A 27,137-nucleotide genomic window follows, 5' to 3' on the forward strand; every position below is an offset into this window, starting at 1 on the left:
GGCCCGGCGGGGGCCCACGAGGGTCGGGGCCCACCGGGTTTTTTCCCGGTGTCCCGCCGGGCCAGTCCGACACTGAACACAGCTATGTAAACGTATCTTTCTGAGGAAGGACCCACTTTGACTCTTGTAGCGGTTGTTTTTTTTTTTTTTATGTAATCTTTATGTTCAGTGTATACTCCCATTTAGGGGCCGATTCTCTAAGGGTCGAATATCGAGGGTTAATTAACCCTCGATATTTGACTAGGAATTAAAATCCTTCGACTTCGAATATCGAAGTCGAAGGATTTAGCGCAGATAGTTCGATTGAAGGATAACCTTCCCCATAGGCTAACATTGAAACATTGACTTCGGTAGCTTTTAGATGGCGAACTAGGGGGTCCAAGTTTTTTTTAAAGAGACAGTACTTCGACTATCGAATGGTCGAATAGTCGAACGATTTTTACTACGAATCCTTTGATTCGAAGTCGTAGTCGAAGGTCGAAGTAGCCCATTCAATGGTCAAAGTAGCCCAAAAAAAACTTCAAAATTCAAAGTTTTTTACCTTCGAATCCTTCACTCAAAGTTAGTGAATCGGCCCCTTAATGTATAGCACTGTGGGATATGTTGGCACTGGATAAATATATTTTATCAATAATAAAAATAATAAATACATTATTAAAACGGACAGCTGGTCATCTCAGAGGAGACGGAAGACATGTTGGCTATACGTCAATGAAAAAAGAATCAGGGAAAGCCCATGGCAGCTTACGGTGATCTACAGAGATAATGTGTGTTTTTGCCTTTCCTGGAATACAAAATATAAAACCATTTTTTTCTAGATATTGTCAGGAATACTCGATGAAATGCCTGTGTTGAGGGCAGTATTCTAAAAAAAAAGCCGAGATCTTGCCCTTTATCTTGCACTAATGAGAAAAGTTTATTATTTACAATACAAATGTTAAAAATAGTACAGTCATAATATTTCCAAGTAATGGCAGGCATTGTTTTGCTTATTTTGAAGAATTTGTTTCTATGTGGATGACTGCTGTAATTAGTTTCAAAGTTCCTTTGTGTGTAGGTTTAGCAGGACAAACAGCACTTTGTATAGTGAGCCAGGAAGCTGCCTCATGGCAATCTGACCTCAGCCTGTTCCGACACATTCTAGTACACATTATCTGCAAAGTGTTGGGCGAGAAGTCATACTGAACCCAGAAAGGCAACGGCAAGAACAATCAATGAACTTGCTTAACATGATGCTTTTAAATTCTTCTGGGGCAATTAGGAGCATGTTTAATAATTACTGACAGTGACCTCTGCTCTGTAGCTCCCCAACCCTCTTCTGGGCTGGCAATCTTTACCTTCTGAACCTTACCGATAGGGTTTAAGGAAAGTGGAGCTTGAAGGATTTTAGTTCTCAATCCAGAAGCCTTCCACAAACCAGGTACTGTTCTTTCATATTTATATTTTATTGAAATAGTGTCAGTAGATGACATGTTTGTTTCTAAAAGTCTGACCCTTATCTTGATCATAGAATATTTCTAGGGCACCTGAGGAGCTCGTCTTTTTGTTTGTGGTTTAAAATGCCTAATGTTTTGATAATTACAAAAAAGTTGTGTTTTTTTTTTCCTTGCCACAATCAAAATCCTGCATGACTATAATTTCACACATTATTCTACAGCAGTTTCAAAGTTTTTTGTGTTAATGGGTAATCTGTTATCATATTCATATTAATACTGATCCTTTCCAGGGCTCTTCTGGGTATCAAACATCTTATATTGCAAACATTCTAACTGTATTGAGCTATCCATGTGATAGACAAGGGACCAACCTTCAGATAACATCCTTAAACTATAAAACAAGAACTTAAGCATCATCATTTCCCTTGATAGAAACAGATTATTAATATTAATTAATCAGTTCAAACGTCATTACATTTCTCGGCAGCCAACAATCATGATATGATTGGTGAAAATGAAGCTGTTTAAGGAGAGTTTATAATTTCAACCTGTAGATTTGCACAATTATATGTATGCCTCAATTGTTTTCTTATTTAGTTATTGGTAAGGAACCAGAGTTTAATTATATTAATGGAAAGAACAAAGAATAGTTTATTATAATATCACATGTATTGCCTGTTCAAGGGCAAATTATAAGGAAATTAAAGTACAAGGGATGCCTTGTGCACAGTACATTACAATACACGTGTGGGATCAATAATGCCTTTATCCAGAAAGCGTGTGAAATACGGTAATGTCATTAAACAATAGTTTTCCATTTGTAGCTGATTTGCTTTTTCTTTTAATAGGGCAGTACAAAGTGCTGGGTGTTTGATATATGAGCATAACTCCATGTTCATCCTATTAGGTTTTTACATGCCTTTAATTTTTTAGGATTCTTGCAAAGACACGTACTTGTGCCTGCAGAGTAAAATCATAAAATGTTATCCAAATATACAGACACATGCCTATGCCTGCTGAGGGAACCCCAAGAAAGTAAAGAATGATGGCGGCATGATTCGTTATACAGAGGATGGATTAAATCTGAAGGCATCTGCACAGTGAAAGGGCCTGAGGTGCAGGGCACCCGCCTGCTGTTTCAGCTTCATGAGCATGCTCGCACAAACAACCCCCCCTCCATGTGCTAACACATACCTCCCGACAGTCCCTCATTTGACCGCTCAACCCGCAGACCCGCGTTTGTCCTGGAAAATCTCAATTTCCTCTGCACTGAACAGCTAAAAATAAAGAAACAATGTTTCTAACTTAATTGGCTTTTGGCAGAGAGCCCAGAACAGCCTGGCTGTTCAGATAAGATACTTTCGTAACCATTTTGAGATAAGCAAATAAGTAATTGTAACAATATAAGATAACAGGTGCCTTGGGAGAAGTTAGACTCACAGCTAGGGTTGCCATTTTTTTCTAGAAAAGGTGGCAACCCTACTCACAGCTTAAAGGGCAATTCCCCTTCATTAGCAAAACTGTAATAACTGGGGGAAAAACACAGAAACATGTTCAAACTTTCATAACCTGCCAAATTTTGTAAAATGAACATGGTAATTACGGGGTGTGGCCACAAAAATGGGAGTGGACAAAAAAAATTTGGCGCGGCAAATTTTTTATCCCTCTTTTTATTTCCAAAATGTTGGGAGGTATGCAAACATGCACATAATTCCCAAATGTAAGGCAGAAAAAGAGGTACACGTCCCAGCATCCCACCACTGTTGGCAAGATGAGATAAAATCTGACCCACAAAATCTGATCAAAATCTCCCGTGGTGTTTAGCCCCACCCTAAATTTCACTTGATCTAACCAGAAAGCCTGCTGAAAATGTTAGTAATTAGCCACTCCCTTTAAATTTAGTATTCCTCGGGGGGGGGGGGAATATAGCTAATTTAAACAATAAATGAAATTCACCATTCACCAGTTAATCTGGCCTTATACAAGAATTATATAAATATATTAACTATTATTGCAATTATTTGCAGCCTACCTCCTGTGGATTCAATTTTACTTTAGCACACAGAGAAAGCAGTTTATCACCATCAGGCAGGTAACACAGCAGCCAACTGTTAATTGTCAATTTCTCTTTATCCTACTAATACCAAGCACTCCCAGAATGCACAGTTAACCACCAAATGTTTTTAATGCCTGTTTAACAGTTATTCACAGTCAACACTTGCTGTTTAGCCTTTAACTTATTGATTAATCAATGGCAATTTATCGAGCACAAAACGATACTAAAAAAAAAAGCTGCATTTGTCTTTTTTATATGTCAGGTCCCAAGGATGCCTCCTCTATATATAAATAAGTATTTATCTCTTCCCCTGAATGTACTTATTGTATAGCAGCTATAACATTGGCAGTGTTTCAAAAGGAAGAGTTCATTTTGACCAGTAATATAACTGCAACAGAATAAACAATATACACCCCGGAGCTGAAATACACAGACTCTTGCTTGATGGTAATTGTCAGAGTATAGTTCCAGGTATTTTAACACAGAAACTGTGAACAGAGGTAGAAGTTCTAGAAGAAATCAGTAATTGTACACAATTTGCAATATTTTAATACAGGGGCCTCAGACAGACGGACAATCCGACTGAGCAGCAATGGCCAAGAAACGCAAGGGGCTGCAGAATGGGGACGCAGACCAGAAATCCATTCAAAGCCAAGAATCCAACTCCATGAATCTAAAGCAACAGGCAAGAACTGGCTTTCTGATTTGTTAATGTGTTACAGTTGTATGCATCTATAAGTTTCCTTCTATAGTGCTTTTTGCATATGCAGCACTTTTACATTCCTGCAAAAGAACATACACTGCAATAAATATAGATACACAGAGTTACAAGAAAGATAAAGTACTGTGAGTGTGTGCTAAGAGACACAGGAGTGGTTTCTGCCTAAACTCTTCAGACAGACACATAACTACCCCCTGCTGAATGCTGAAGTGTTGTCTGACAGGGTGTATTGTACAGGAGACTTTCCTGACTATACACGGTGGCATTACTTCCTATGTATTCCTTAATGATGTGGGATCTGAAGTTAGTCAGGATTATCTCATGTATAGTCCATGAGCTTTGTTATGGCTGTCACGTTTCAATGAAGAAATAGTTCGACGCTTACATGCATTCTGTGCAAGCAAACTACCTTCTGCAGCAAGATTTGCCTCCCTGCACGAATATTGTCTACAGGGTATTGCTTCTCCCCTTGCACAAATGCCTTTATTGAAGGAGAGCTTCCATACTGGAATCCTAACCCCTGTCTTTTTATTTCTGGTCTACAATCCAATATTGTTCTAATAATACTAAACTATGTTGTATGAAACCAACTTAAAGGGGTGGCTCACCATAAGCTTTTAGTATGTTATAGAATGGCTAATTCTAAGAAACCTTTCAATTGGTCTTCGTTATTTGTTGTTTATTAATTATTTGCCTTTCAAGTGGGGATCACTGACCTCATCTAAAACAAATGCTCTGTAAAGCTACAGATGTATTGTTATTGTTACTTTATATTACTCATCTTTCTATTCAGGCCCTCTCCTAGTCATACTTCATTTTTGTTATGCAAATCAATGCATGGTTGCTAGGGAAATTTGGACCCTAGCAACCAGATGGCTGAAATTGCTGGAGAGCTGCTGAAAAAAAAGTCAGCTCAAAAAACACAAATAATAAAAACTGGAAACCAAAGTAATCTTGCCCAGAAATCCTCCCAAGTGGTGGTGGGAAGTAGGAATTATATACTGTCAGTCATCGTTTGTGGGGGGTCTCATGGCCCAATCGCAGCCCCTGCTCCCCTGGTAGTTACGCCACTGGGTGTCATACACCACAGTCTAGGACAGAAGTCCCCAATTTGAATGTAAAAGAATTTGGAGAGCAACACAAACATGCCAAAAGCTCCTGGGGGTGCCAAATGTGGGCTGTGATTGGCTATTGGTAGCCCCTAAATGCCTGTTTGTTTTAAACAACTGTGCTAACCACCTACACATGAGTTTACTCTTCTTGTGCGTTCCATGCACTTTTTTTTCTTTTCTTATTGAGGTTTCAAACCAGAGGACAGAAGCCTGGTGAGCATTTTACCGATTAACCACTCCCCCCTTAAATGTAGCAGTTCCAGGGGAAAATAATTCTAGAAAATAAATCTCTGCATTGAAATTCATGGGTTGTGATTGTTCAGACCACCCTTGCTAGCTTAAAGCTGGCCATAGACGTAAAGATAACGTCATATGAAACAAAGGTTCATACTAGGGATGCATCGAATCTACTATTTTGGATTCGGCCGAACCCCCGAATCCTTCGTGAAAGATTCAGCCGAATACCGAACCGAATCTGAACCCTAATTTGAATATGCTAATTAGGGGTGGGAATGGGAAAAAATTTTACTTCCTTGTTTTGTGACAAAAAGTCACACGATTTCCCTCCCTGCCCCTAATTTGCATATGCAAATTAGGATTCGGATTCAGTTCGGCTGGGCAGAAGGATTCGCCCGAATCCGAATCCTGCTGAAAAAATCCAAATCCCGAACCGAATCCTGGATTCGGTGCATCCCTAGTTCATACGATTTTTGGACTGTGTGGATTGTCCTGACAATTTTCATACCATGATGATTGGTCGTTTAGTTGATCAGACAGGTTAGAAGATTTTGTTGGCTAACGATAATATCTCTGCATCTATTGCCTATCTGACGATATCAATGGGAGATTGTCAGAAATATTTGTCGGACATACTTTAACTTTCATTAGATTGCGTCCTGTCAATTCATGGTCAGAACATTGTCTGATTTGTTCTCTTTACTACTTTATTTATCTGACTGGTTAGTTGCAGGTCTGAGGGCATATAGCCTAATAATCGGCATGTCTATGGCCAGCTTTAAAGCCAACATCATCAAGAAATACAAAAGGAATCAATGCATCCCTGTACAGTCAGGAAAGTCAGTGCACCTTGTCAGTATGTGGACTGGCAGCCTACCTGAGACTTGGTTTGGCAATATACATTGTTTGTTTGTTTGCCTCCAAGCCTGGAATTCAAAAATAAGCACCTGCTTTGAGGCCACTGGGAGCAACATCCAATGGGTTTGGGAGTAACATGTTGCGCGCTGCTACTAAGAAGGCAAAATATATGAAACTGTAAATCACAGAGTGGTGAGAGATAACACATCACTCACTCACTGAAATTGTTGTATGAAATTTTGCATTTATATAGTTAAATATGATCAGCTGTATGTAAAGCTATTTTATTGCCAGTGGCTGACTCACTCGCAGCAGCACTCACTTAGAATATAGGCAATTAGTTATATTATGTAAGTTAAATAGTTTTAGTGTCCAGATTTTCTTTGGCCTTGACATGCTTCTAGAAAAAATGCAACATTCCAGCTGATAAAGAAAATACCATGTTTATTATGCTGCTTTGCGTCACTGTTTACTGCACCTTTTAAAAGTGAAAATCCTGCTGTCATATAGGAAAATACAAAGTGCAAAGTATCAAGTACCTTATTGATTTCTGTAAGCAAGGGTTTTGTAGCATGCGGATAAAATGGATAGATAATATATATGTATATACTCCTAGAGGCAGATTTATCGAGGGTCGAAGTGAATTCGAGGGAATTTTCGAAGAAAAAAAATTCGACCATGGAATAGGATACTACGACTTCGAATTCGATTTGAAGTAAAATCGTTTGAATATTCGACCATTCAATAATCGAAGTACTGTCTCTTTAAAAAAACTTCGACTTCAATACTTCGCTAAATTAAACCTGCCGAAGTGCTATGTTAGCCTATGGGGACCTTCTAGAGCATTTTTCTAAGTTTTTGGAAGTCAAAGTAAAATCCTTCGAATCGTTCGATTCGAAGGATTTAGTATATAGATCGAACAATTTTATTTCGACCACAGGATACCCAAATTGGATGAAAAAAACTTTGACTTCAATTTTTGAAGTCGAAGTATTTCAATTCAATGGTCGAATTACGAAGTATTTTTAACTGATAAATCTGCCCCTTAGTGTTAAACATTATCATACAATAGTCACCAAGACCTGCAATCCCAGTATGTATAAGATAATCTAATGTGTCTTCTAACAGACTTATATTTAACAGTAGTGAGTTTCCCTTAATATACATAAGATTGTTTGGTGCAAATGTAGGAAGGAAGCTACATAAACATGGAGAGGGTGTCGGAGATGCTGTGTAAAAAACGGCAGGATAATACGCCAGGTTTCGGCGTGTAAAAATGGCATAAAAAAGTTTACACACACCATGAGAAATTTTACACAGTTTTTTACACCGTATTTTCTGTGAATTTTGTTTTACACAGCATAATAAATATGCCCCTTACTGTATTGTCATAAATCTGGCCCAGTGAGTAAGAACTTTTGGTTAGTCAGCATTCCGGCATTCATAAATCTTGCTCCACTGAACTTCATGGGGCGAGTTGCAAATTAGAGAATGTATTAGAATGTAGTGTATTAGAGAAATGTTTTTCCCTGGGAAACCTGCTCATCTGATATGCAAAATGTAGAGTTAGACATTTTTATTTGTTTTCATTAGTGCCTTCAAGCTGCAAATTAAAAATGGATTTAAAGGGTTACTGGGGTTTTTTTCAAAAAAATCAGTTTATAGTGCTGCTCCAGCAGACTTCCGCACTGAAATCCATTTTTTTTTTTATATTTAATTTTGAAATCTGACATGGGCCTAGACATATTGTCAGTTTCCCAGGTGTCCCCAGTCATGTGCACTGATAAACTTCAGTCACTCTTTACTGCTGTACTGCAAATTTGAGTGATATCACCCCCCCTTCCCTTTCCTTTTATTGGTCACCCATTAAAAATCAAATCAGCAGATCTCTCATGAGGGCTGCCCACTTAACGCGTTTCGTGGCTTCCTGCCACTTCATCAAGAGCCAGAAAATGCCAGAAAGCAGTTCCATCCTAAAGTGCTGGCTCTTTCTGAATGCACATGACCAGGCAAAATTACCAGAGATGGCTGCCTACACACCACTATTACAACTAATAAAATACACCTGTCGGTTCAGGAATTAAATTTTATATTGTATGAAATTTTATATGGTAGAGTGAATTATTTGCAGTGTTAACAGTGTAATTTAGAAATGAAAACCACACCATTAAAATCATGACAGAATCCCCATAAGTACAACTCCTAGGCCTTCAGTTTGCAATTTAATAATCTGTAGCAAAATAATATACATGCAAGTAGTGCTAGTGGAACTCAGGATTTAATTGGTATTCAAAGGCACGTGTCAGATACAGGCCATGCACTCTCATGTAATGCTGCACTTTGCACCTCATACTGCTATGGTTTATGCACTATACATGCTAAAGATTTGGTGGCACATATAATATCTAGTGCTTGCATTGATGCACAATTGGGTCTACCTTTGGCCCTTGCACCACATAAATGAGCCCCATAACCTTTCAATAAGGTTTACTTTATATTGTAAGAAAATAGATATAGTTTCATTACCGTATATGTTCTGCACATACAACTGAACATTCTTGGCACTTGAGATAATTATTATAAAACTCTATATGGCTGCTGGATGAACTTTATGGCATTTCTTAAATGACATATAATTACTTGTTGAAGGCTTATCATTGAACTTAAACAAAAGGGCACAGAGTATATATGAGTTTGAAAAATATCTTATAGCCAGGGTTAAAGTCCGTAAAGTGTTAAATCAGCATTTCTGCAGTACAAATTATGGCACACTGGAATGTGTAAATCTGTCACTTTAGTCATGTTTGAAATTAAATGACAAATGAATATTAAAAAAAATTATAATTCTGATATTTATATAGAAGCGCAAATTATGTGTGATTGCATTTAACTAGCTCCTGAGACCCCCTTTCTACCCTTACCCTTCATGTGGGCTATGTGTATATAGAAATCAGGGATTTCATTCTGTTTTGAATCCCTTGGGACTGATGTAACCACCCACCAAGTTTTATGGTAAGTTTCTCTTTTTGTCATTATTTTTAAACCCTGACATACTTTACTCTCCCTTTATACAATGCACCATCTGTGGGTGTGTCTGTGATCTGGTTTTCTTTTTCTTTTTTTTTATATATATATATAATATAATAAAATATTAAAAACATCTATAATTTTCATTCTAGATATTACTACTTAAATCTGCCTTATGCACTGTAAAAAAAAAAAGATACCATTGAAGAAATGTTCTGCTGTACCATGCCAAGACTAAAGGTTCATTTAAGTCACACGTTGAGCCTGTTATTAGTTACACTTCAGAGGTGCAAACAAGTTAAAACTATTTTATTGTCAAAAATGGACAAAAGGCTCTCGCTTTCATAATACTAGGGTGCACTATTTTAAGTACCACTACCAATGGTCAGAAGCAGTGATCCCCAACCAGTGGCTTGTGAGCGACCCCTTGGATATTGTTCCCAGTGTCCTCAAAGCAGGTGCTTATTTTTGAATTCCTGGTTTGGAGACAAATTTGGTTCCATATAAACCAGGTGTACCGCCAAACCGAGCCTCCTGTAGGTTTCCAGCCCACACAGAGGCTACCAAATAGCTAATCAAAGAACTTATTTTTCACCCCAGGGACTTCTTTCATGCATCTCAGTGACTAACATACTTAGCCTATTCAATTTTATTGTTCATGCTTTGAATGCTTGTTTTCAGGCTTTGTCTTGATTGTGGGGTACAGGAAGGCTTTCCTGAGAAGGCTGCTCATTTGGTCCATGCTTATATGCCAAAATGGAAATGTTAAAAATGATGACTTCATAATGAACCAGACACCTTCTGTTTCTCTTTAGGTTGGTCTAATCAGTGGAATAAGCCTTATTGTTGGAACCATAATTGGATCGGGCATCTTCATTTCCCCTAAATCTGTCCTTTCCAACACAGGAGCAATAGGACCGTGCCTGATTATTTGGGCAGTTTGTGGAGTTATCGCTACAATGGGTAAAGATCAAAACAATGCCAAGTGCTTGTAGTAATGTCTTTTAAGCAAGCTGTATCTCGGAACATTTGTTTTACCAGAAAATTAACCCACCAGACAGGAAAAGGGGCATGTGTGAAATGGGCTTACGTGCACTGTTTTTGCCGCGGGCGGCATAAGGAGGAAGACGCAGGGTAGAGAGGAAGAAGCGCGGATCTGGGCCGGCCCAGTCCGACCCTGATTGTCATCGCTTTTTATTACTCATTTTTGTATTCAGGCATTCTCCTACTGATATCTGGTCATTTGGACTCTAGCAGCCAGATTGATGAAACTGCAAACTGGAGAGTTTCTGAATAAAAAACTAAATAACTCAAAAACCACAAATAATAAAACATGAAGCCCAATTACTAAAGCTAAATAACTCAATAATAAAACATGAAGCCCAATTACTAAAGCTAAATAACTGAAAAACCACAAATAATAAAACATGAAGCCCAATTACTAAATGTGAACAACCCCCTTTATGCTGAGATGAGTGAGGCGCTCGATTAGGAGGAGCAAAAATAACTTTAGGTAATTGTTCTTTCAGTGCATATTTCGATGTTTCTTAGAAACGATGAATTTATACATGTATAGCTGCTTTATTGTTCTGTATCCAACTAGAGTCCTACCTGTATGCAAATATTTATCTGTACTTTGTTTATTTTCAGGTGCCTTGTGCTTTGCTGAGCTTGGCACAATGATAACAAAGTCTGGAGGAGAGTATCCCTACCTCATGGAAGCTTTTGGGCCAATCCCAGCTTTCCTTTTCTCATGGGCCAGCCTCATTGTCATGAAACCATCCTCATTTGCTATAATATGCCTCAGCTTTGCAGAGTATGTGTCAGCGGCGTTTTACCCTGGCTGTGACCCCCCAGTGGTTGTCGTTAAGTGTCTGGCTGCTGCTGCAATCTGTAAGTAACAAGGTTATGTACCAATGGAAGTGTTGAGAATTATATTTGTTTAAGTTATAGTATTGCCTTTAATTTCATCTGTATTCTTTTACTTTATCTACCCAATCTCCCACATTTTCCTAAAAACCAATACCTATTCTCCCACCCCTTATTCAACTTATTCTAGTCTCTTCTCAATACTTTCCATCAGTGACTGTCCAACCAACAACGGATCTAGCACGATAAGTCACCTCCTAGATTGCAGTTAGTATTTTGCAGGTCACCTCTGCTTAGATGATATGTTGATACAAACAGATTTCCTATTAACACCAAAGGATAATTGACAGAAGCTTATCTAACATTTAATAAATCACACATTTTGGTTGAATGCCTGTTTATCTTTAGACCTAGCAAGCAGGTTCCACAAGAAACAGTCTTTGTTAATAAACACTGACAACCCCTTGCTCTAGAAATTCCCCGCAGTGAGCCAGCTGGGCTGGCCTGATAAATTAACAAAAACAATGCGGGTACCCAGCATAACAACCAGACAAATGGGACAAATATACAATAAAAATTAATATTATATATATATATATATATATATATATATATATATATATATATATATATATATATATATATATACAGTATATATCAAATAATATTTAAAATATGAATTAAAATCCAGTCATCGATACTTGATTTTTTTAGTCTGCTTATTGCTAATAATAATTCTACTTCTGATTTATTAAGGCTTCAGTGTATCTATAGGGTTAACGTTGTTTAGGGCTGTAAAACTTGCAGCATGCATGACACAATTTACAGTGGTTTTTATTATTTAATTGCCATGATCTATCAAGAATATATGTTGAAATACTTAAAATTCACATTTATTTTAGTCACATTGACATTTACAAATAACAAAGTAAAAATGGGGGCCAGATGTTCTATTTGTCCAGGACCTGCAGAACCTTCTGATCCCCCCCCTAGTACTCCCTCCCCCCAAAAAACCCTACTCTATTAAAGAGTTCCAGTGAAGAAAATTCCCATAGATATTCAGTACCTATTTTTTTTTATATAATTGATAATAAATGATATAGGGAACCTTCAACAGTGGATGGGTAAATTGACAAAAAGGCTTTTAATTCAGCACCTTTCCTGTGAAATCTCTGTATCCATTTCTAAAAATATGTTTTAAATTCCACAGGTTCATAGTTAATACCTCATTAAATATCTCAATATCTCATTAAATATAGCAATATCTCATTAAATATATATATATATATATATATATATATATATATATATATATATATATATATATATATATGTTACAAATCAATGAAGAAGGAAGATCACAAGCAAAAAACAATATCCCATAAGGTTTACGTCAGCAATTTAATCCCTAATCGTTTATTCTCTAAACTGGCTGGTTCATATCAAGCCCCTTAGACACCTGTGAGTTGATAAACTGATGGAGTTGTATCTGCTGTAATTATAACCGTCTGCTTTGTTTCTCAGTGACAATCACACTGGTGAATTCACTCAGCGTAAAGCTGGCAAGTTATGTTCAGAATTTCTTCACGGCGGCCAAGATGATTATTGTTATAATCATTATTGTAAGTGGCATCGTTCTGCTAGCACAAGGTACGTGTTTCATTGTAAATACAGTGACAGCAACAAATCATTCATTATTCTTTCAAATTGTTTTCTATGGTATAAATGTACATACTCTGCTTCAGTAGATTGCTCTTTGTTATTGCCATGTAGGAAGTTCAGTTTGATAGACATCCAATCAAATACAACACAAAAACATACAATTTCTGCCACACTTGGGAAACAAAGCTTCTCCCACTCATCAAGGAATACATCTGAATGTCTATAATCCCCACCATGACAAGGACATTGCTGTAAACTGCTGAGCACTGGGTATAGAGGTATCCTGAAACTAAGGGTGGGGTAAGAGAAAAGACATATTTTTGGGCACTTCTTTGAGAGCAGTGTCAGTGGTCTTTGCATGGAGATAACTAAATGTTTGGGAATTTTGTTCCAAATCAAACTAATTCACTATATTCATCTACACTAGGGCAACATTATAGCTGAGGTATGGTTACCTATATGTTCCAACAGTGCTATCATTAACATACGTGGAAAAGATCATAACCAGAATGGGATGAGATTTTAGATTCACTATATGAACAAATACTACTTCCATATATGGTGACCAAGGAATCTGCAGTAGGTGTGCAACCATAAATCATATTTAAGCCTGGCCTTATACTAATTTGGATAAACACTTCAGCTATGTCTATCTATTTGGCCATTGCCCACAGCGACAATATGTTGGACCTAACATTCCTCACCCAGCTGGCGAATACTACGAGCAGATTCTGAATTCCAGTTTTATGAAAATTCCCTTAAAATAACATTGGAAGTGGAGCATTTGAAAAAAAACATGTTTAACCTGGTCATTTTGGATTTTGCCACTTAGGAGTATTTTTCATTTAGTAAATGAAACTCCACATCAGGAGGATATTTGAAATATATTAGCTTTGTTGTGTCCTAGTCACAACTAGAGTGTTTAGCCAAGTTCAGCTTGTATATTTCAAATATAGATTTCAGAGATTCATATGCTTATTGTACATACACACAATGAGTATCTCGGGAAGTATCTGTCTATCGGATTATACGTTTCTCTTTTTACCGTTGTTTGTTTTGATTACTTAGTAATTGCAATTCAGATGTCATGCAAGCATGATAATTATCGTTAGCCGTTTAATTTTTTTAATAAGCAGTTTATTAAGATTTGTTTTGTTGCTATGGGTAACTGTACTGGAATAATTTATTACCTAAGTTAGTCAGATCCATTATGTTTCCTTTAAAGGGATGTAAATATAATTTATTAACCATACTCTGGTTTTGCTGGACAATTTCCAGCATCCTCTAACATATGATCAAGGATTAAAGCATGCTGGGGGCTGCAGTGCAGCAACATCACAATTGTATTCTTAAAGCAACATCTCTCTGATCTCCAGGGTCAGTGACCCAATAATTGCATGAGAATGCTTTTTTGCTAATTGCATGTGACCTGTGTAATTCTGGCCCCATGTTGTGTGGTTCTGCAAATGGAGCTGGATGATTTAAACAGTTTTCTAGCATCCAAAATTCATCATCAATATGCCCTCTTCAATTCATTATAATAAAATATTGGGAACGCAACATTTGTACAGTGATCCTTGTAAGTTTAATTACACCAGTCACTGGTATTGTGTCATTAAAGGGATTCTGTCATTATTTTTATGGTGTAGTTTTTATTTCTAAATTACACTGTTTACACTGCAAATAATGCACTCTACAATATAAAATTTGATTCCTGAACCAATGTGTATTTTTTTAGTTGTAATATTGTGTGTAGACAGCCATCTCAGGTCATTTGCTTTCAGAAAGAGCCAGTGCTGCACTATGGAACTGCTTTCTGACAGGCTGTTTTTCTCCTACTTGGTGTAACTGAAGGAGTCGCAGTGGGACCTGGATTTTTACCATTGAGCTCTACCAGGGAGCTGTTATCTTGTGTCAGGGAGTTGCTATCTGGTTACCTTCCCATTGGGGGGGAGGGAGGTGGTGATATCACTGTAACTTGCAGTAAAGAGTGACTGAAGTTTATCAGAACACAAGTCACATGATTGGGGGTTCCTAGGAAACTGACACTATGTCTAGCCCCATGTCAGATTTAAAAATTAAATGTAAAAAAATCAGTTTGCTCTTTTCACAAATGGATTTCAGTGCAGAATTCTGCTGGAGCAGCACTATTAACTGATGTGTTTTAAAAAAAAACATGTTTTCCCATGACCTTATCCCTTAAAGAAGTATTCCCACTGGTAAAATCTGTAAATATATTTGGGTCAGCCAATTTATTGACCTGAGGGGGTGCAGAGGGACAATTGTACAGTGTGTTCTCATTGCCTTGATGTGCTTTTTGTTTGTTTGCAATGTCTCCTTTACAAATATATAATTTTGCAAAATGTAATACTCTGAGTCTGTGCTATATATCTTACTTTGCTAACTCGTGATATTGCCCATCCCGATATCTTGTGTCTCATACCCCATTCTCCTTATAAGCTTTAATAAGCATTTGTTTGTACATTCTCTGTGTGCTTGATGTATATATTGTACAGCCCTGGGCAATGTGTTGACACTTTATAAATACTTAATAATCAATAAACAATATCTTCTCCAGGAAAAACCCAGAACTTTGAAAATAGTTTTGATGGTGCTAAAATCACGGCTGGGGGTATCAGTTTGGCTTTGTATAATGGCCTGTGGGCATATGATGGATGGTAAGCTTTTTGTTGTCTGTTGAGAATTATTTCTGTTGCATTGATGATAGTTCCTACTGTACTGAGTCTGACACTGGAAGCATAATTAACAGTAGTAACAATTGATTGAGAATTTGGATATTAGTGCTGCAACATCCAACTGGGATATTATTTGCTGTATTGTTCATCTAACAACAAATAATATTTCGGCCCATTAGTGTTCAGAGTTTCCCAAGACCTACATGACTTGCTTTTCTGCGTTTGCCTCCTGCAAACTCCCCTCCCAAAAATGCTCAGTAGCTATCAGCCTAAATTCCCATGACTACATGGCCAAAACATCTTGCTTCATAGCAGGTGTAGCCTTTTCTTCCCTATATAGAGATTGTTTGGCTGCTTCCACAAAGGAATTCCAGATCCAGCACTCCCCCAATTTTTATGTGAGCCTGCTATAAATTTCAATGCAAAGTAATGAGCTCCTATAATATAAATCTGCAGGGAAACATAAAGCTCATGATGGCATATCTCTTATTTATGAAAAGTCTGTTCATGTTGCTGTGTGTTCCCACACTTATACATATTTGATTTGATAGCTTATTAGCTGCAGTTTGGACTTTGGACAGGTTAAACCCCACTCAGAAGATATAAAGTTAAGTTAAGACTGATCGCTAATGTGAAGCATTTCTTGAGTTTAATATGTTCACTGGCAGCCTACAGGAGGCTGTGTTTGGCAGTACACATGTTTTATGTAACTTAAGCTTGCCATCAAGCCAAGAATTGAAAAATAATCACCTGCTTTAAAGGAATAGTTCAGTGTAAAAATAAAAACTGTGTAAATAGATAGGCTGTGCAAAATAAAAAATGTTTCTAATATAGTTAGTTAGCCAAAAATGTAATGTATAAAGGCTGGAGTGACTGGATGTCTAATAAAACAGCCAGAATCCAACTTCCTGCTTTTCAGCTCTATAACTCTGAGTTTGTCAGCGACTTGAAGGGGGGCCACATGGTACATTTCTGTTCAGTGAGTTTGTAATTGATCCTCAGCATTGAGCTCAGATTCAAAAGCAAAAGATATGACCCATGTGCCCCCTCAAGTCTCTGATTGGTTACTGCCTGGTAACCAGGGTAACCAGTCATTGTAAACCAAGAGAGCTGAAAAGCAGGAAGTAGTGTCTGACTGACATAATATACATCAAATCACTCCAGCCTTTATACATTGCGTTTTTGGCTAACTAACTATATTAGAAACATTTTTTATTTTGCACAGCCTATCTATTTATCCAGTTTTTATTTTTACACTGAACAATTCCTTTAAGGCCACTGAGAGCAACATCCAAGGGGTTGGTGAGCAACATGCCGCTCCCGAGCCACTGGGTGGGCATCACTGCTCTAAAACATTATTTATAGTGTTAGTCCTCTACATTTCTCTCTCAGTTAGATTCTTACCCTTGATCAAGTGTGCTTACTTGTCCATTACTATATTAGTTATTCTTGTAACAGTTTGAAAACACAGTATTTATACTGTAAATATATATATACATATAATATAGCTACTTCGGTAGATTTGCTGAGAGCTTTGAGAAGTAGGTGCTTTACTATATATACATAAATTAATATGTATCCTTCACAATAGACCAGCACTCCAGTAGAATTTGAAATTCTACTGGAGTGCTGGTCTATTGTGAAGGATATCCCTCTCTCTCTCTCTCTCTCTCTCTCTCTCTCTCTCTCTCTCTCTCTCTATATATATATAATTATAATATGGATCATCATGTCAAGATTGTGCTTGTTAGTGTATATAGTTGTACTGGTCACACATTTACAGTTATTTGTCAGGCTCAAACTCCTCAGATTCTTAGGATTCATAATAGTAATTTTAGTACAAATACAAGTAATATTCCAACAACCATTTACTAAATGTTCCCTTTCTTTAGGAACCAGCTAAATTATATCACCGAAGAGCTTAAAAATCCATACAGGTAAAAATCCTGAATCTAAGTGCCTTCAGAGTTCAGTAGTAAAAATCCTGAAGGAGAAGCTAGGCAATTTATGGGGCTGTCTTTAGGATTAATGGTACCATTTGCATAAAAATTACTGTAGATGCCATTCACTTACTAGAAAGTGAGACTATAACATTAAAAAACAAAATAAATTACATTTCAATATCAAATGTTGCTGTTACCAGATGTTTACAGAAGAACCCTGATCAGCTCAGCACCCCCTTTCATGTGGAACCCCATATTTCACATTTCAAAAAGTCTCTGACCTCTTGGCATAGAGAACCTACATATATTATTCTATTATTTTTCAATTGCACCTTGCAGCAGCCATAATCTCCAGTGATTTCCATATTAATTTGATTTCTAATTTAGTGAACTGATTTAAAATTGTCATTATCTGTAGTTGCAGGTTTTCCTTTCAAAGCATTATTTTATGGAAATAGAATCATCTTTAAGGAAAACCATCAAAAATGGGAAAATATTTGCAAAAGTGGGAAACGTCAAAATTACTTTTCACCAGAAATTAAAATTTGCTATTTGCAATTTACTAAAATACTCAAAGCAGGTTTTTGCAAATATTTGCATCTTGTCACTGGGCATAATTAGGCCACTGTGGGAGTCTGGTAAGGTGTCAGTTGGGTTGTTTCTAGATGAACATGGCATATATGATATTTTCTATAGAAACTTCTTAGGTTTTCTCTTAACATCTCGACTCTCGACTCGACTGATTCCAATAGATCGAGCGAAAAAACGCTGTGACGCTGCGACTATTCGCCCATTCAATAGTTGAAGTACTGTCTCTTTTAAAAATCATTCGACTGCCTACTTCACCAGATTAAACCTACCGAATTGCTTTAAAAGCCTATGGGAAAGTCCCATAGGCTTTTTTTCTAAGTTTTTGATCGAATAAAAAGGCATTCGATCGAATGAAAATCCTTTGCTCGACTTTTCCCCCGAGCGAATATTCGCCCATTCGACTATTAGCCAGCGTGTAAATTTGCCCGAATTCCCTATGCGAATCTATTCCCCAGTCGAATTTCGAGGGATTTAACCCCTCGAAATTCGACCCTTGATACATCTGCCCCTTAATGAGATATACAATAAATTTATGCCAGCATAAGTATTCCTATTATATAAGGGACTGTAACTCTTTGGCAGTAATTTATAAATAATGTAAACTGAACGGTTTTCTTTTTTTCCCTAGAAATCTACCCCTATCTATAATTATTGGAATTCCTCTTGTCATTGTTTGCTACATTTTGATCAACATTGCTTACTTCACTGTCTTGACACCGACAGAGCTTCTGCAGTCTCAAGCTGTAGCAGTGGTAAGTTAATAGCAGTTCGATTTTTGTTAAGGGTTATTTAGTTCATTATTCATTGTGCGGAGTTACAGACTTCCAAGCACTAAGGGTCAGGGCACACAGGCAGATTCAGGGAGGAAACTTCGGGCAACTTTGAAAAATGAATCGCGCTGAGTGCCATCCTGTCGGCGATTTACATTTTAGCCAGCGGGAAGGCAGGGGAGGCAGTTCAGGGAGATTAGTCGCCCGAAGAAGAGGAGATTTGTCGCTGGGCGACTAATCTCCCCAAATCTGCCTGTTTGCCCTGACCCTTATCCAGTGAGGAATCACACCCATAGGGCAAGGGCAAGTAAGGATATAGTTATATTGTCATATATATGTTATAACAGAAATAGAGGGACAGCCCATCTCCCTGCTTCAAAATCAAAGACCTATTATAAAACAAGGTACACGTAACCCAGCTGGCAGAAAGACAGATAAATATAGACATATACTTATGTGTACACTATTATGTATGCAATGTGGTAGCACTGGTAAATAAATATTTGTGCTTGCAGGAGCTTAGCAGAACTAAAAAGTATAAGAGGTAAAATATTGCTGGGGATGAGGCTACGTATTCTTAGGCATATCCAACCTACGTCAAACAAACAATAGCCGCAACACTTTGGAATTAAAATCCCCTCTAGCTGCTGATTTACTGAAAAGCTCTGAGAATAGCAGTGAAGCAGACAGTATTGAAACAGCAGGGCTTCTCCCAAGGCTTGCTAGCTTCTCCTAGTACGTTTATAGGGGTTGTTCACCTTCCAAACACTTTTTTCAGCTCAGTTGTTTTCAGATTGTTCCCCAGAAATAGACTTTTTTCAATAACCTTCAGTTATTTATTTTTTACTGTTTTTCCAAAATCTAAGTTTAAAGTTGAATGTTCGTGTCTCTGGTGTTTGCGTCTGGCAGCTCAGTAATTCCGGTGCAGACTCTAAACTGTTACAATTTTGCAACATTCAGTTGATACATTTCTCAGCAGCATCTCTGGAGTATTAGCAACTATTGTATCAAGTCTATCAGCTGCCTATAATGAAACCCAGAGATTCTGCTCAGCAGGGACAAAGATAAGAAATGTATCAACTAAAGTATCAATCTAGAAATTTACAGGGTCGGCGACCCCCCTCCCAGAGCTGCTTTAGAAGGTGAAAAAAGACACTTTACACTTCAATAATAGAAAAACGGTGACACATAGAAAATGGAAAGTAATTGGAAAAATACGTTATTTCTGGTGATCAATCGGAAAACAACTAGTTGTTTGAAGGTGAATAACCCTTTAATATAAAATGCCTTTGTATATACTTATCCACTGGCAGCACGTTAATAACATCTGGGTCTACCCTAATAAGCAAAAATAGTAATAACATGTATAATGCGCTTTTAATGATTACAGTTCATCTGTCTCTCTATCTATTATTCACATTTATTACTAGAGATCACAGTAGGGGTAATCCCATATATGTGAAGACTTTGATTACAAGATTCACACACTACTCTGTTTAGGTCCTACTGTTATATTGTTATTTTTGTATTCTTTAACAGTGCCCTTGTTCATCATTAATTTGGTAGATGATCTATTCTTAAGCAGGGCAAGTATATTGGACCGGATAATGTAAAGTGACCCTGGTAAATTAAGCTTTAAAGGGAAACTATCACTAAGATAGAAAATCCTCTAAACTTCAGTGGATGTGTGATAACTCTTTTGATATATAAATGGTTTATACAGATTTAATAAAGACTACAGAAAAATTCCTGTGGATTAGGCAAAATTTATTTTGTAAACACATTGTCATCAGGCAAAAATGAAGTCACTATTCCAAAATATTAGACAGCAGCAAGATGGCTGACATAGCACTAGAAGGGATGCTTTTTATTGAAGAATAATCCATACGTTTTTGATGCCAGCTTTTGGAAGCTAGCTGCCTCAAATGGGGAAGATTTGTGTCTCCTTTAACCTTGGATTTTATAGGCATATTATCCCTATAGTAAAGGGATATTTGAATTATTTAAAGTATTTGAATCTTAAAAAAAAAAAAAAAAATATATATATTATTTAATTTCAGACATTTGGGGATCGAGTTCTGTACCCTGCATCCTGGGTGGTTCCATTGTTTGTAGCATTTTCAACTATTGGAGCAGCCAATGGCACATGTTTTACTTCTGGAAGGTCAGTAGTTTTGTTTGTCTATGTATTTACATCATTTGATTTTGAATAAGCACGAAACCAGAAGTGAGCAGAACACACAACTAGGAAACGTATGTGCAAGAGAAAACAAGGAGCCCTATTCTTAAAGGAGAAGTAAAGCTACAGAAGCATTTTATTGCCAAAAGATTATCTGCAATAGTGCAAGCTAGAATGCTATATTAATTCTGTAGAATGTTTTACATGCCTAAGTAAAAAGCTCTAGAAGCTCTCTGTTTAGGATAGCAGCTGCAGTATTAGCTTTGTGTGACATCCATTCCTGCCTCACTTATAGCTCTGTGCTCAGATTACAGCAGAGAGGGGAGGGGGAAAGAGGAGCAAACTGAGCATGCTCACGCCCGGGGCAAGGAGGTTTAAGTTGAATGCAGGAAGTCTGATACAGAAGCCCATGTGTACACAATAGAAGGAAAGAAATGCTGTGTTTCTTTTGACAGAGGACTCAGAGCAGAACTACTTTGAGGGTTTACTGGTATATTTAGGTGGACCTTTCTGATAAGGCTTACTTAGTTTTAACCTTTCCTTCTCCTTTAAAATATACTTATAAAATAGGAAACATAGCATTTGACACAAGGATGATATGACTCGGATTATATTTCTGTATTGTATATACATGTTAAACAAATAGCTTCTGTGAATACCCATGAGGGCAGCACTATATAAATAGAGTAAAAAATAATAATATCTATTTACCTACAAAAAAAAGTCTCACTGCGGCAAGAAGAGACTGTGGGACATATTTATTATGCTGTGTAAAAAAATAGCAGGATGATACACCACAAATCACCAGGCTTCACAGTGTAAAAAACTGTGTAGAAATGGCGTAACAATTTTATGCGTTTTTTCTTAGAGTGACTTCCGAAGGAAGCATTGTAAAATAATGACGGCAAATCTGGCATTCGCATGGCGTAAAATGACACACACCAGGGGCGTAACTATAGAGGAAGCAGACCCCAACATTTTGGGGGCCTGAAAAATAATTTGCTGTGGGGCCCAGTAATATCTAGTTACGCCACTGACACACACCATGTGATATTTTACACAGATTTTTACAGTTTTTTTGGCTAATTTCGTTTTACTCAGCATAATAAATAATATTCCCGTGTGTATTATGGAGAGGGAGGTGGTTATTTACTGTCTACGATAGTCATACATAATATTGTCTGCTAACCTGCCCATTCCTGATCAAACTAGCATCTTATTGGCTAATTAATAGGGAAAAATGATGATCCTCTGGAGTGGTGTTTAGTTGGGGATCAGCAAGATTTCTATAGATCAGGTCTGAATCTCATGCCAGGTGAGGAACACCTCAGCCACTGGACATGGTCCTCTCCCAACAGGTCTACACATGCCTCCAATGTGATCTGATTGCAGGCCAAACTGTCAGATCAGTCGAATATGGTACCCAAATTGGACAAAGGTCTTTTTATGTCTATAGCTAGCCACAGGACACTTGTATTTACCTACAGGTCAGGTAGGTTTAGATATTTAACTCATTGTTTGTGTGCTGTGGTCAGGCTCCCAATATCTAGCCCCTTCTTTGGTTGTATAGAATTTTTGGATCCTGCTTCTTCCTCCAGGGTTGAGCTTGGGTCTTCAAGTCCCTTCTCAGCTATGGCTGGGTCAGCTCTGGGTTTAGAAGTGGTAAGTTAGGGTGGGTGCTGGTTGGAAAAAATCCAACCCTGTTAATGAGCCAGGTAAAGCAGTGAGAAGATTAATTAATTAAGGGTTTACACCACTATTGATAAAGCGTTATCTGCTGGCGTGAAACAGGTATTACTAGCACTTGTAGTTCTATATATCTCTTAGCACTGGGGGTGCTGTTACCCAGGATTTCCCATTGCCTGCATGGCATTAAATCTTCAATAGTCAGGCTCATGAATTATCACTAAAGAGCCATACAAAGATCTGCTCATTTGGTCAGGCTGCACAAAAAGACTATCACATCCATGAGATTGCTGTTCTGACCCCCATATACAGGTCAGTAGACTTCTGGTGTAGGCAGGATTGGCCTAGTCAGAAGCAAATATTAGCCTGTATATGGCCAGTTTATACCACTGACACAATTAGTCTCCTCCAAATGCTTTCCTACTGGAAATAATGAAAAATCACCAGTGGGAAAACATACCAGTTGCTTTCGCTTTCCGAATTTGCCCGAACTTTACTTGCCTGGCTGAAGCTGAAGCGTTTTGTATGTTTTCCCAATAAATTGCTCCTGGGAAAGCATTTGGAAAATATATGATAACTAATGTCTTTATTCAATAGTCGGCATTCTCCAAACTCAAAATGTCTCTCTTCCCACAGACTTGCCTATGTTGCCGGCCGCGAGGGTCACATGTTGAAATTCTTGTCCTATATCAGTGTCAAGCGTTTAACTCCATCTCCTGCAATTGTCTTCTACGTAAGTGTCACGAACCAGTTTTATGGATTCCTCTACTGCTTTCTCATAGAAGTCACTGTACAATAAGGGGTCTATTTATTATGCTGTGTAAAATGATTTATACTGGAAATTTGTGTAAAAAAAGCAATGTAAAATAAATGGGGAAAAGTCAGGCGATTTATTTCCCACAAAAGCAACCGCAGCTTTTTTGCACAACACGTTGAGTCTAGTCACATTTAAACTGCAATCTACAGTACAGGTAAGGGGCCTGTAATTGAAAATGGTCAGGATGTGGGGATAATGAATCTTTCTGTAATTTGGATCTTCATTCCCTAATTCTACTAGAAAATCATTTAAATATTAAATAACCCCAATAGGCTGGTTTTGCTTCCAATAAGCATGAATTATATCTTAGTTGGGATCAAGTTCAAGGTACTGTTTTATTATTACAGAGAAAAAGGAAATCATTTTTTATAATGCATGGGAAACGGCCTTTCTGTAATTCAGAGCAGGGGCGTAACAACAGAGGAAGCAGACCCTGCGGCTGCAGGGGGTCCCAGGAGGTATAGATAGGGTTGCCACCTTTTCTGGAAAATACCGGCCTTCCTATATATTTATCTTTTTTCCCTATTAATAACATTGGGATCAACCACCATTTTTACCGGCCAGGCCGGTAAAATACTGGCCAGGTGGCAACTGAAGGTATAGAGGACCAAAGAAAGAGCAAATTCAACATATATTGGTAAAACAGGACAACCTTTGTATATGTTGGGGGCCCTAAAACGAATTTGCTGTGAGGCCTAGTAACATCTAGTTATGTCACTGATTCAGAGCTTTCTGGATAACAGATCCCATACCTTTACTAGCAACTGAAACTTGAACACTAAGGGGCACATTTACTAAGCTCGAGTGAAGGATTCGAATGAAAAAAACTTCGAATTTCGAAGTTTTTTTTTTTTGGCTACTTCAACCTCGACTACGACTTCGAATCGAACTAAAAATCGCTTGACCATTCGATAGTCGAAGTACTGTCTCTTTAAAAAAAACTTTGACTACCTACTTCGCCACCTAAAACCTACCGAGCACCAATGTTAGCCTATGGGGAAGGTCCTCATAAGCTTTCTAAGCTTTTTTTTTGATTGAAGGAAAATCCTTCGATCGATGGATTAAAATCCTTCGAATCGTTCGATTCGTTTTTCCTTCGATCGTTCGATCAAAGCATTTGCGGTAAATCCTTCGACTTCGATAGTCAAAGGATTTTACTTCGAGGGACAAATATCGAGGGTTAATTAACCCTCGATATTCAACCAATAGTAAATGGGCCTCTAAGAAAAGGATGACTAAGGGATGAGGCTAATACACAAAGAAAAGATCCAATAAAGTGTCGTTGCCAAAGCAATTTTTGAGTATTACTCTTATTTGTATAGAATTTGGAAACACGCTTACAAAAATAATAAGACTGGGTAAAAGAGAAATAGCAAACTCTGGGTGTTCAGTCTAGTGCTATGGTTTAATGCTGGCAGCAGAAAATGTGTATGTATCTATCTAGGTCCCCACATTTCATATCTATTTGTTTCATTTCTCTTATCATACAGGGCATTATTGGGATGATTTACATTATTCCAGCTGACATCGACACCCTCATTAACTACTTCAGCTTTGCTGTTTGGCTGTTTTATGGTTTAACCATTGCTGCTCTTGTTGTTATGAGATTCACCAGGAAAGAACTGAAACGACCTATTAAGGTAAAGCCAGTAATAAAAAAGGCACCATAGTTCATCATTCACCCTTTCTGCTATGCGGTATCCTCCATTGCTATCCTACTGTGTTACTTATTCTGTTATATTTTTATGTATTTACTTATGCAGTGCTCTTCCCTCCTGTTGTTTCCTCTTTTTTTTTTTTTTTTGTCCTGTTACTGAAGTCCCATGTCCAAAGATGCATGTCTGGCTCTTAATTTAATTTCTGGATGCACAATGGGTCACAATTAAGTTAATGCAAGTGTAACTGATGTGGTTGGGGAAAGGGGATGGATGATCTGTGCACGGACACTAAAACTGGTGGCAGTTTTCATGCTTGTTTAACAGGAGACAATGCCTAATGGATATAACTCATAACTAATGGCAGACTGACAGGTTATGGCTAAAGACAAATTCAGAAAAAAATTGGTAACTTTTTGTTTATAATATTGGGTGAAAGACTGGTACAGTAACTGTCTGTTTAAAAGACAAATTCACAGAAATGGAAAAAGAGATTTTTAAATATAGTGGAACATCCAACAAATCTATCTCCACTTTTATTTTGTCTCATTATCACCACTTTTGTGACTTCCCCCTTAGTCTTTTACAAAACATTTTAAAGATACCTCCCAACTGTCCTGTTTTTCGTGGGACAGTCCCGATTTTGACAGCTCAACCCACAGTCCTGGGTTTGTTAGTGAAATGTCACGACTTTCTCCTTGATCTCCTACACTGAACAGCCAGAAAAAGATACAAAGTTTCTAACTTAATTGGCTTGTGGCAGAGAGCCCAGAATACGTGCAGGTGCACTTAGATACTTTTGTAACAATTTCAGATCAGCACAGAAGCAATGGTAACAATTTAAGATAAGCAGGTCTCTTGGGGAAACTGTGACTTGCAGCTTAAAGGGCAATTCACCTTCATTAGCAAAACTATACTAAAACACAAAAACCACTGAAATGTGTTCAAACCTTCATAACCTGCCAAATTTTGTAAAATTAACATGTTAATTAGGGGGTGTGGTCACCAAATGTGCGTGGTCAAACATTTTCAACGCACTGCGAGCACCAAATCTTTTTGTCCCTCTCTCTATTTTAAAAATGTTGGGAGGTATGTTTTACCGATTTTATTCTGAATTTATCTTCTAAATCTGTAAGTCTGCCATTAGGTAACTCACAGCAGTATCTGTGCCCCACATATTTTATGTTTCCAATAAACTACTGTAATATCAAATATCATTTTTGTTCTTGTTTATAAACCGATTGTTTCTCAGTTCTGGTTATACAAAAAAACAGGGCTCTAAACTGCACCTAAAAAATGGGGTGAATTGTGATTGGGTGAAACAATGCAGAGCTGACACCGAGGGAAGAGGGACACTGAGTTTTACTCCATTTTGAAAATGGAGCAGAAAACATTATTTTTAACTACATTTTTTGTAGTTTTAATGACATATTCACAAAAGTGTCTGTAAATTGTCTTTCTTTCACCAAAAAATGAAAAGTGGCCGGTTGGTCGGTATTTTGGCGGATTTCTGTTGGTGAATTCAGAGATTGTATTAACACCAGTTTTAACACCATTTTCTTCCAAAAAGAATGCTTCCTCCACTATTGTGAATCCCCTCTATGGATTTTCTTACCAGTGGGTTGTATTCCAATATGTCCTTTGTATTAAGATGAAGGCCTTTCTTTATTGATAATACTTTATAATAAAAGCAAAATAATCTATCCATATCATGGATACAATTCATATCATGAAATACATTTTATGTATACAAGTAAATGAATCATTTGTGTAAACGTAGCTAATATTTATGATCGACACAGCACAACATTCTTTTCAGCTT

General features: G+C 37.5%; 1 protein-coding gene across 4 annotated transcripts in view; it reads left to right on the forward strand.

The window, feature by feature from the left end:
- The first annotated feature begins 1,248 nt into the window (after positions 1-1,248).
- slc7a9.L (solute carrier family 7 (amino acid transporter light chain, bo,+ system), member 9 L homeolog) overlaps positions 1,249-27,137 on the forward strand; it is a 28,346-nt gene continuing 2,457 nt past the window's right edge. The window contains exons 1-12 of one of the 4 annotated variants that reach the window (XM_041589075.1): positions 1,249-1,420; positions 3,464-3,528; positions 4,049-4,177; positions 10,263-10,410; positions 11,098-11,340; positions 12,841-12,966; positions 15,557-15,656; positions 17,567-17,611; positions 18,837-18,960; positions 21,039-21,142; positions 23,480-23,576; positions 25,151-25,300. In XM_041589075.1, coding sequence (XP_041445009.1) covers positions 4,085-4,177; positions 10,263-10,410; positions 11,098-11,340; positions 12,841-12,966; positions 15,557-15,656; positions 17,567-17,611; positions 18,837-18,960; positions 21,039-21,142; positions 23,480-23,576; positions 25,151-25,300 — 1,230 coding nt within the window. In that variant the 5' untranslated portion in view covers positions 1,249-1,420; positions 3,464-3,528; positions 4,049-4,084. 4 annotated transcript variants of the gene reach the window in all.

Source organism: Xenopus laevis, chromosome 4L, assembly GCF_017654675.1.
Source record: "Xenopus laevis strain J_2021 chromosome 4L, Xenopus_laevis_v10.1, whole genome shotgun sequence".
In the NCBI taxonomy this organism is placed as follows: domain Eukaryota; kingdom Metazoa; phylum Chordata; class Amphibia; order Anura; family Pipidae; genus Xenopus; species Xenopus laevis.